General features: G+C 45.1%; 1 protein-coding gene across 1 annotated transcript in view; it reads right to left on the reverse strand.

Annotated features, from left to right (window-relative positions):
- The window catches only part of LOC102016228 (unconventional myosin-XVI), a gene marked incomplete at its 3' end in the record, with an annotated part of 353,926 nt that overhangs the window by 289,437 nt on the left and 52,482 nt on the right, over positions 1 to 12,007 (reverse strand). Inside the window, 2 exon segments of the mRNA XM_013515827.1 lie at positions 7,421 to 7,468; positions 8,274 to 8,344. Of these exon segments, the coding sequence (XP_013371281.1) occupies positions 7,421 to 7,468; positions 8,274 to 8,344 (119 nt within the window).

Raw genomic sequence — 12,007 nt, forward strand, 5'->3', positions numbered from 1 at the left:
TAGTCACTATCACCTGGCTCTCAAATCCCAAGCAGAATTCTCTGCATAATCTGTGGGATTCAGTGCAAAATGAAAAGATGGGCCTTTTTATTTAAACCACAGTAATAACTTCAAGATGGTGACAGCCATGCCTGGTGTCCTGACACAGTCTCTGGGGCTGCGTGGGCCAGGGGTCCATGAACCCTGGCGTCCTCCTCACACAAGCTCTGTGACTGTACTGGTCACATGCCCGAGAAGCTGCCCCAAACCCACAAAGCCCTTCATCCAGTCAGCTCCCAGACTCCCTGAGGTCCACACATTTCTCTTTATTCCACTGAAACCCCGGAAAGCAATCCATTTTCCATAAATTAGCCTCATTTGGAATTGTCCACAGAACCTACGTGGAAATCACCCTCCCCGAAAGCACCGTTTGCACTGCAGCTTTCTGCAGTATAGGTAAAGCTATTCCCCACAGGTTGCTCAAACAACTTGGACAAGTTTTGAGCTTATTGATGATTCCTCTACAATCTCTGCAAGCTTACCGTTTTCTATGTCCTTCTAAATTTTGACTCATGTTTATGCATACCCTCTGTTCCCCCAACCAGTCCACCCCTTGCTGGAGCCTTGGGGATGGTGAAAGCAGCCCTCTAATTTCAACAGCGTGGACTGGCGAGGACCAACACCACCAGCTTACTCTCCCTGCAACAGGCCCTCAACGTCTCCCTCCAAAGGCCACCAATCTTCCCCCATTTCTCCTTGCTTGCTATAAACAAGATGTCCTCTGCTCAGAAATACTAATTTTGAATATCTCCATTTATGACCAAAATACCACACCCTGCCTCCTAAAACAGACTCAGAGGGAGAATGATGATTAACAGCTTCCGCGACGCTGTACGTGGAACTGACAGTGTGGTCGGACAGCAAGACCGGGCGCTTCCAGGCAGAGTCCACAGGGCAGGCAGCTCCGCCTCGGCTTCTAATTGCCCCCAACCAGAGCAGTATTTCTCACTGTGCGAGCCCAGGGCCATGCGCGTGATTTCTATTATGTGTGTTTATAATACAGAACAGTGAGGCTCACTGTGGGGGAGCTTACCTGCCTACGACACATCGTGATTGTTTCCAATTCCTTTATCGCTTCCCCTCCCACCTCTTCTTCACCCTTCCCAATCCCCAAGAGTCAACCCTCTACTTTCCTATCCTCTCTCCTTTATTTTCTCATTTATTTCTATTTAAATTTTCTCATATGAGAAAATGTGTTTTGAGTCCAGCTTATTTCACTTAGCACGATGATCTCAATCAAGTTCTGTCTTCCTGCAAATGATGAGAATACGTATTATTGATTCTGCTGAAAAGATTGAAAGTCATAGAAACCAATGACTATCAGAGGCAATTTTGAACTTAAAATTATTTCAGCATAATGGCTATTGTGTGTGTTTTACTCCATGCGGTTGACTAACAAGCACGTCATGGATAACTCTGCACTCTACCATGGAGAAAATTTTAAAAAGACACAAGCATTTAGAGTTAAAACAACAAAGTGCATGGTTCAAATATGAAAAATAGCTTTTACTGATTTTTGCTTAAATGTGCTACAGTAACATTAGTTTTCTCAGCACCTCCATTTCTCATTTTCCCTTTCTCCTGCCTGTGTGGCTTGCAAGGCCATCAATACCAGAAGACTGGAAGAGAGTGATGGGACAGAGGGCACTTTGATTCAGGCACAGGATACCAAGGGAAGACGGTGTGACAGGCACAACTCCTCCACACATAAAAAGAGAGATCTCGGAGCCTTTAGGTAGGTATTGGTGGAGCAGAAGTAACGTGACTGATTCATTTTGGATTAGTGGTAGACATTATCTTGGGTTTGGGGTCTCTCAGGAGTTCAGACAAATTTCTGTGGCAGATTAATAGCAAAATCAATTTGAATTTGTTGCAATTTCCCCAAATTTTTGACATTACTTGGTAATCCTCATGTTGTCTTTGTACTCCACATTGCATAGTACCCTAGGCCACACCATTTAGCCAGTCACAGCAAACCACCTCCATTCATCGGTCAGTACAGTACAATATCGTACATGAAAGGGTCACTATATCAGGGCAACACAAATATCAGATGGTCTCATTTTTAAGCGGAATCTTTTTTTTGTGTGTGTGATGTTATGGTTTGTGTCTGATATCCCCCTAAAGCCTCATGCAGTCATGGGGTGAGCTTCTAGAGTTTATGATTGATTCATGGTCCAATGTTGGGATTATGGGTGCAGCTTGCATACAGTGTAAGGAAGGGAAAGAGGCTGCTTGCTGCCACTCCTCCCTTTTGCTCTTGTTGTTTTTGCTGTGTTCTGCTGCCATGAACTGTTGCCCTCTGCCATGTGCCACTTTGCCTTGGGGCCAGCCAACTGTGGACTGAAACCTCCACAAACTGTGAGCTCAATAACCATTTCCTTCCTTAATTTTGAGTGCTGGGTATTTTGTCCCAGCAATGAGAGAAAAGTAACCAAGACAGGTAATCAGAAATAGAAGTTAGACCTTGTGCTTACCAGGTAGGCACTGTACCACTGAGCCATATTCTCAACCCCTTAAGTGGAATCTTGAAAACTTGCTGTTTTCAATCTTGAAAACTTGCTGTTTTCCACTCTCAAGTTGAGAGTGGAAAAGTGCTTAGCAGACTGGGGAGAAGGAAGCTGGGGCTGTAAAGGAGCACCGTGTTATTGCTTGTTAGGAGCAATGTCTTTTGGTGTTCCATGACACAGCATGGTGAACATAATTAGCAATAATTCACTATGTATCTCAAACTAAGAGAAAGGAAGTGGCACACACTTACTATAAAAAGGTATCATTACTACCCAAGGTATACAGGAATTGCCTCATAAATACGTATCTTTCAATCAAAAAGTAAAAAAGTAAATAAAATTGAAGTTTTCAAAAGTAACTAAATATAAAATCACTGCTACATCATCTGTTCTGGTTTGTGTTTAGATGTCCCCCCAAAGCCTCATGTGGTCATGGGGGGGGGGGAGACTTTTCAGAGGGAGCTGAATCTAGATTCTGTGACTGATTCTTGGCCCAATGCCTGGATTAAGGGTGTGGGTGCTATGCCTGCCCTGGGGCGGTTAGCCTGCATACGGTGTAAGGAACAGAAAGAGGCTTCTCTCCTCTCTCTCTGGTTCTATCTTGTTGCTTTTGCTGTCTTCCACCACCATGAACTGTTGCCCCTCACCATGCCACTCTGCCTTTGAGCCAGACAACTATGGACTGAAACGTCTACAAACTGTGATCTAAATAAACCTTTTCTCCTTTAACTTGAGTGTTGGGAATTTTGTCTCAGCTACCAGAGAAAAGTAACTAAGATATCATCTTAAACATGCTTCTCCCAAGTCTTGTTCCTAGCAAGTATTATTCCCCAGACTCTCTTACCATGGATAAACTATTCACAATGCTCTGAGTTGACTATATCTGTTATTTCTACCTACATTCTAGCTGATGGAGCCAGATTCCAACAATGAACCAAGGTATCACTAAAAAGGTTCCAATATACTTCTTACTTACACTCATCCTGAAATTTTGAAATCCTAATAAAACCGTTATCCTTTTACATAAATGTAAACCCTCTCTCTCCCAGCATCTGTGGCACTGGTTTTCTTCCCTGCAAATTGCGTGTGACTACCCTAGAAAGACACAGTTCCTGTGATACTGAGTTGCTGTAAGAGTGACCTGGACCTCTTTCTGCGCTCTGGCTTCCCGTCTAGCTATGGGAGCTGGCAATCAAGGAGCCACTTCCCCCCAAGTTCAGCTCCCGTCACCATGATGACTGAGGCAACGTGTCCTCAACACCTACAGCCATTCTGGGAAACAACTGCCTTGGCACAGCAGGCTTGAAGAACTGACCTATCCCAATAACTGCCCTGCAGCCACTTCACATGCCTCAGCCCTGTAACCTCCAGATGACCTTGAGGTCTGTGCCACCATTGTGAAAGTCACCAAATCAGTCTGCAAATGCAGGAATCTGCACATGCAGTCACTCCTCCTATAAACAGTGTTCTCTCAGACTCATCGCGATGATCCAGGAGGGGTTGCCAGGAAACGGAGAGGTCAAGAGTGGTGAAGATCTACAGAACCCTTAAAAGATCTGTAGAAACCTGGGGAGATCCCCAGTGACCAATGAAAAAGCCCCACACAGGCAGCAGAAGCTGCTGACAGCTGTCAAGAGAATACAAGCCCCAGCTGCTGAAGAGCTGATGGCAGGTGGGAGCCTCCAGGAGGTGGAAGACTAAGAGCTGAAGGGTACTGGCAATCAAAGCTCCAAACTGCAACACTAAGGGCTAAGCGCCACTTGTATTTAAAGCCTGGAGATGCTGACAACAAAAGAGCTACACTTTGCCAATTCATGATTTATATTTAACCAAGGGCCCTCTGCCCTTGGTAACAACTTGGAAGCCCTGGAAGAGAAGATGGGCAACACTAATGGTTGTCTGCAGCCTCACAAACCAGCCCATGTCTGACTTCCCTCTTCTGTGCAGCTAAGAACCCATGTTAGTCGGTGAAGAGCCAGGTGTCACTTCTGAATCCACTGCCGTCATTCAAGGGGGTCAGGGGAGCCAGTGAATGGAAGCAGGGAGCAGAGGCAGGGAAGTTCAGGGAGCACCCACCAGCAGGACACAGAATGCAGAGTAATGAGGAGGAGCAGAAATAGCATTTGTGGTGTTACAAGCAGCTGGGTATCTTTAGAGAGTTCTGCCAAGTTCTTGGGGCTGTGGAAGGACGGCCCAGCTGAGTGGGTGAGCTGCAGGCCGACACTGGGGAGAACCTTTCGTAGTGCAGAGGAATGGCTTCTCCCAGACCATCCCCTGTGCCACGCTTTCCAAACTTGTACACTCCACATTTTCTGGCAAGGGGACAGAATTCTTCGAGAAGTCTATGCAAAGTGCCTTGCCTATCTGCCTTCACCTTGTCAGGAAAGAGTTCTGATTTTAAACAAATAAGGTTCCCTTGTTGCAGAGATGTAAAAATAAAACAAAAGCAAAGCAAAACAAACAAACAAACAAAAATCATCTGGCTGGTAACTCCACAAAGGCCTTTGAAATCATTTCCTGTTGAATGAATCAGCCCCTGTTGGTGTCCTCACTCAAAGATAGACGCTAAGCCCCTGCACCCTTTGGAAGCCTTCAGAGCATTTGCTCGGCTCTGTCCTTTTGTTCCCGAGTCACCCACTCAGGTGCTCAGGGTAAAAGTGGACCCACAGTGCTGCTCACAGTTGTGGTTCTTGTCTGACTTTCAGTGAGATGCCAAACTAATGATCTGAAACCCTGAACTTTATGGCTGTGGATGCCATGGTTCTCATAGACCAAAGGGATGCTGGATTGTAAAGTATAAACCCCACTCAGAAGCGTGGACCTTAAAATCACATCGCTGGGAAATGCGAGGAGTCCCCTTGTCACCGTGCGTACCATTCTCGTCCTGTTGGAGCACTCTGCAGTCACCATTGCTACAAACACAGAGCCATCCCCCTCTCTCAGTGACGTCACCACTCTCACCCCTCTGGCCCTTCCTTGTCCTGCTGCTTCATGCTCGCCTTCCTGTGTGGGAACCCCCACACTCTAGCCCCCAGAAAAGCCTACAGGAACTGCCCTGGGGGGGGCACCGTTCTCTGCTGTGAATGGTCTTGCTAGAACTCACCCTTGCACATTTTAGCGTCTTCCTTCTGGAGCAGCAAGGCAAAGCACACTTTATGCTGCTCGGTTTTGAGGATGCTAAACCACTGGACTGCCTCTACGGCAGTCAGAATCAGCTGCTGCTATCTGTGCTTCTTACAGAACCTCTGTACAGAAATTCAGTGAAGCCCCGAGAGCAGCTCACCAAGTCTCTTATAAAAATGGCAAAGACACTGAAGCCCTTAAATCCAAACATCTAATTAAAACATAGTCCTAGTTATTTTTGTATTTTTTTTATTATATGAAGCACACATGCTTGCCATTTGAAGTGTTCAAGCAACGTGTAAAAGGAAACAGCAAAAATTAAAAGACATTATTTTCTTTTCCCAACTTGAGTCACTTTCAAAAATTCTTGTCTAGCCTTCAAGGTATTTTCCTTGTTTAGCATGTATCTGTCTGTTTATCTTTATTATCTGTCTCATTATACTATGTGCACTTTTCTTCCTTCTATTTTTTCTTGGCCATGTACCAACACATCATGGGCATTTTTCATATGTACTGTAGCTCAATACTTTAAGCAACTAGAACAATTCTACTGAAATACCTATCCTTATATTAAAACTAGAATTCACTCAGTGAAAGTAGTTTTTATTTCTAAAGTATTTTGCTTTAGCTTGTCTGGGGCCTGAGCTTATTTCTGTGCAAAATTATAGGGCTCTGTAAGTCACCAGCCATTCACTGCATTGGGAGTTCTTTAGTGATCACACATTGACTGACTGCAATAATGCAAAATCCTGGACATCTTAGCAAAATCTATGCAGTTCTGTTCCCTATTCCTTAGAGACCATTTCTCACAAATGCTAAAACCTGAGGTGTCTTCTCTACTGTCCCTGAGATTCAGCTCCTGGGATGCAGTGTTACTTTTTACTATCTTCCTTTGGTCTGTTACACAGAACTTGACACTGATCAGGTACTTTGATGTACTACTTATTTAACAAGCGGTAGGTAAATAAATTGAGTCCAGTGTACTGGTAGAAAATGTATTAAAAATGAGATAATGATTTGCATGACCCAAAATGCTAAAACCTGTTTCCCCAAATATCAACTTTAAATCCTGCATGATTTTTTAATTCCCAACATTAAAACAATAAAAATTAGGGGAAAATAAAAAAAAAAAAAGGTTTTTCTGGCGCTTCTAGGAGAAAAGTCTTACAGAAATCTGCACAGAGAACTCCATGAATAATAACTGAGCTAAACAAACAGCTCTGCAAAATCTTAACATTTTCGGCGGCCTTTTCTGCAGCCCCACGCACACATATGCTGCCTTCCGCTTGGTGACACCGACTGTGGCGACAACATGTAATTACCGCCAGTGTGTTCTGGCATCAGCCGCCCACGCAGCCCCCTCAAGGTGGGACACAGCAAGGCTGCTCCTGGTGACATCTGAGATGGCTAAATTGCCTTCCTCAACACCCCAGGCATTCAGAAACCCTGCAATTTGGTCTCTCTGGCAACCTGCAATTTTTCACTTGTTTCTATTTACTCAGTTACCCCAGGACAAGGAGACCTAAGCACTGAGCTCACGCTCCTCCTCCAGCGCCCTCCCTGGGTCTCACTCTCGGAACTTCCGCTCCTGCGGAGCATCTCCGACCAACGTTCCATGTCGTTTTGTTCTGCTGACTGTACCATCATTCCTTGCGGTCCAGATTCACCAAGCTTTCTGCACACACCCATTTCTCTTTTAAGCATTTTTTTTCCTGTGGTGGCCATAAATAAGAATCACCTGGAGATACCTGAAAACTCTCATTGCCAAGCTTCATCCCAGAAATGAAGTCAGGATCCTAGAGGTGGAGGTGTGGACAGGTTGAGAGTCAGATGATAGCATTTTCCCAACCCCATACCCCTATGATTCCAGGCTACAGTGACGTTAAACATTCACTCAACACTGATGAGCTCCCACTTGAAGCGTGCATGAGCTCTGTCATAGCTTGTTACGGTGAGATGAAACACAGCATTATGTTTTACCTCGGTAGAAAACGTTAAAAGGGAGTTTTTTCTAATGCTATTTTGTTATTTTCCAAAATTAAGTTAATATATTCAAATAGGTCCTAAAGACCACTAAAAGTCAAATAATTCTTAACTTCCCCTTTCACTTAATGTTTAACTAAACCAGCAAGTTTCACACACATAAAACTCATAAAAATATTTATTTATGCACTTATGTTTATACTTAATCCATGCTCACTTCATTGCCAAGAGACTACGAGGTCATTTTTATTCACACTTACACAGGCCCCACTGTGAGCAGTCAATTTTAGTAGAGCAATAAGGACAAGTTGTGGCCGCTAAGGAAGGGGGTGGTGCCTGCCTACTGCTGTGTAACGGATGCATTATTATCGAACTTATTCCCTGAACGCTGTTCAATTGCAGAAGCATTTCCTTGCAAAGAGGCTCCGATGGCAGTGGTTAGAGATTATTTACAAACTCCACTGTAGTTGACAGTAAGGGTAGCTCTCTATCTTCACCTGCTAATTAGAATCGTCATCATCTATGGAGTGTATGCCTTGTGACTGGGTTTTGAGCCCTTCACTTATGCCCCTCCCCCAGGTGTCACCACAGGTCTGTGTCGATCATCACAGTACTTACCAGATGGAGTAAGGACCCTCCGGAGGACACCAAAGTGTGTGGGTCTGCGCCTTCCTGCAGGAGCCGGAGCACTGAAAAAACAGAGAGAGAGAGAGAATAACGGCTTGGAGCTGGTCTCCTCCACACTCAAAGCGAGGCAGCATTGCATTAATCCATAAAACACGAACAGCCATGGAAGCCAGAGGAAAAGGACTCATCACCCTCCAATCTGAGTTCATGCATTTAGAAAAGCTAGCGTTTTTCTGCACATTCAAGCATATTCCTTGGTTTGCAGTATAATTACCTGGTGCACCCATGCACATGAATGAGAAAAGGAACACAGCTTTTACAGTTTTTCATTTTGAAATGTCAAGTTTGTGCATCTTGTGCAGACCAAAAATAAATAAATGAATGAAGACAAATTACTGGACCCAGCTTGTGTGGGCATTAGGTCGCTGAATTTTTGTTTTTCAAATTCATTAGGCCCTGCTGGCTTAAAACAATAAAGTTGACATTTTGTGCATTAAATTTCCATTTGTGCCATTAGCCTTTGGCAAGGATTCAACCATTCTCACAAAGCATGGTGGGACAAATGCACACATATCCAAACAGGAATGTCACAGAGATCAAAACACACAGCAATTACGAGAAGCAACCCTCTGTTGAAAGATGCCCTGGGTTTCCATGTGAACAGCAAAGGAGAATTCATTAGCGCAGTGATGCCACGGGGCAGTAAGAGAGGGGCCATGTAACAGAATGTTCTCTGCTCCTTCACGGCGAGCTGCATGAGGAGCCCTCCAGAAAGGTCCCTCGGGTTCCCAAGGCACTCTACAGGTTTCCAACGTTAACAGCAGAATGCAGTCTTCATAAAATGCCATTAACGTATTTTCCTAAAGGTCTGATGAAAGCAACATTACTCTTATATTTCATTATAACAAACTACACAAAATGGCTCAGAGTCAAAGTTAAACCTCAGTGAAGCGTACTGTCTGTCCGTTAAACTCCTCCATGACCCGAGATGTCCTTGGAAAGTACCTTCTTTTCTATTCATCCCAACTCTTTCAACCTCCCAGGGACTGGACTCTTAGCCTCTCTCCCCACTCTAACCCAGTAGCAGCCCCTCTTCAGCTTGGCCTGCCTCCTCGATGCTGCACTACCAGGAAGCGCATCTGCCTCTGGGGTGACCTGCTGGGACAGCTGCCACCCCGCCCAGCCCAGAGCGCCCTCCCTGAAGTCTTTCCTCAAATCATAGCACACTTTGTCCAAATCTCCCACGGCATGTCCTGTTCACTGACCCACAGAAAGCTTGTCCTGGCCTCCCGGTCACATAGCCTGCCGCCCAGTCCTCTGCTAGAAGGGGGTTCCTGAACACAATCAGGCCTATTCCTGCTCCTCCCCAGATGGCTTTCTCCTGCCATGCTCTTTCTTCAGCCAAGGATTTGTTCTCATGACCAAGACTTAACGCATTTGGTGGTTTGCTATGGAAAACTTCCCAAAGGCGGCAAACTTGCAGGACAGACTGTCATGTGCCATCCCGAGGTATAGTCACAAGGTCATGAGGTTGTCTCTGCCATCGTGGGGAGGGACAAGGAGCCCGTAGGCCTCGCCTCCCTTGTGTTCCATTACTCTCCTTTCTAAAAGTATTTTTAATCAGTATGTTTGTGATACATAATGAATATCTTCATGAAGGTGTACTGTATATATGGACGCATCTTGGGCTTCTTTAACTTCCGCTTCCCCTCTCCAGACCTGCCCCCATCTGCACAAAGTCCAAGGACCTTTCTGCTGCTGCGGGGTAAGAAGACGCCCTTGCACACCCTGCTCCATCTCTGCCTCTCCCCAGGCAGACCCAGGCAGTGAATGTGCTTCCTCTTCCTTCATGTGCTGGGGCTTAGAACATCCAAATTCCCACATAAGACAGCAGAACCTTCCGTGCACATCTGCCAATGGTTTCCAAGGAAGGGAGACAGCACTCTACTCCAACATGAATTCTTTTAGCAGATGAAATTATTCATCTGGATCTAACATCTTTATAGTGCTGTATTCTGCATCTAACATCTGGTTAGTATAGTGCACCCTAACATCTTTATACTGTTATAACATCTTTAAGTGCCACAAGGCACTTGCCCAAGGATGCTCTCACTACAGATCTACTGTGAGAGACTGCGTACTGTGTTAAAATATTAATGAGATGCTGTTGGAGTCCACAATGGATGCGGACAGTGACTTACACATGGTAGGGACTAGTAATTTCTATGTTTTGGTTTGTGTTAGATAGATGCTTGTCTACCCCAGGAAAGCTGCAGACATAATGCCTCAGCTTTCTATCAGTAAAACCACGGACAGTTGAGGAACACACACAGGACACCTTGTAGAGTGTGTTTATCACGCCTCCCAGCCCTTGGTTGGGATTACTACTCCAGTTCACATAAGCATGATTTAGTTGCTTCACAGGTGATTTATAAAATTCCTGACATTTCAACCATTGGCTCTCAGAGCCAGTCAGGACAGCCCAGCCACTGCTGGAATAGCCATGCAGTGCCTGAGGGACACAGTCCAAGGATGAGCAATCACTACGCGCACGACCAGATGTCCTTCCTGCCGCAGGTGCAGGGCACAGCCACACCCTCCCCTTCCAGCCTGGCTCAGCCTGGGCACCAGGGAGTGAGGCCAGAGCGCTCTGTCTTCCCCTGAGGAGGGCTCTGCACACGAGCACAGACATCACCTGGCTCCTCTTCCCTGGGAAGCCCAACGCATAAACAGAGGGCAAAATAAAAGAGAAGAGGAAACAGGAAGACAGATCTTTTGCAGATGGGAAGCATCTAGGAAATGGAGAGAGAAGGGAAGGAAGGGAAGGGAAAGTAAAAATAATGAAGACGTTATGCACATGTACCAACTCAGCAAAGTGAATGTGAACATGTACTGCACACATGTATTACTAATAAAAATAAAAATTTTTTAAAATAAGCAAAAAGCTAAAAAAAGAAAAGGACTTTGTTCAGAGAAGCCAACTTATACAAGCACACTTAACTCATTACAAGCACAGACTGGATCTTGGCTGGTTTGCCCTCTGTTCCATGAGTGAAGAACTCAAGAATAAGACAAAGACCATCAGCAAAATAAAGAATGTGCCTATTCTTTGCATATACACATGGAAGTGTGAGCTAAATCCTGTGACGCTGGCAAGGATTAAACACAGGACGCTGTAAAGTCCCTGCCTGTTAAGAAGAAAATTCCACTTGCTTAAGAATTAGCTTAGAACCAAAATTTCTGAAAGACAAGGGGGTACAGCTTTTACAAAACAAACACGAACACATGTTGAACACTTTTATAAGGACATAGTAGGGTCTAATACTCTTCTAAGCATTTTGTAAACCTTACTTCTCTCTCCACTTCCAATTTTCCATTACTTTTTACTAATAAGAAAAATGAGTGTGCAACAGAGTCATGGTCCCGGGGACCACAGGTAGGATGGACAGATGCAGAGTCCAGCCTCACACTCCAGGGACAGTGGTCTCAAACCAGTGCCAGTACAGATGAATATCAAAGTCACAGCAGGAATCAAGAGCCACTTTCACAGCCTCAAAATTACTAATCTTGTGGGAAGTTGCTCAAATTTAGATGAAGGTGTTTTCTCTAGAAAGGTACAGGCTCACATGCAGTCACTGAACTCGAGCTGGCAGTGGAGTGAGCCCGCCACACAGCTGAGTCTGTTAGGGAAAGGGAAGGAAAGCCCCAGGAGCAGCAGCTCTCAG

This window comes from Chinchilla lanigera, unplaced genomic scaffold (genome assembly GCF_000276665.1).
Source record: "Chinchilla lanigera isolate Chin_1 unplaced genomic scaffold, ChiLan1.0 scaffold00003, whole genome shotgun sequence".
Classification (NCBI taxonomy): Eukaryota; Metazoa; Chordata; class Mammalia; order Rodentia; family Chinchillidae; genus Chinchilla; species Chinchilla lanigera.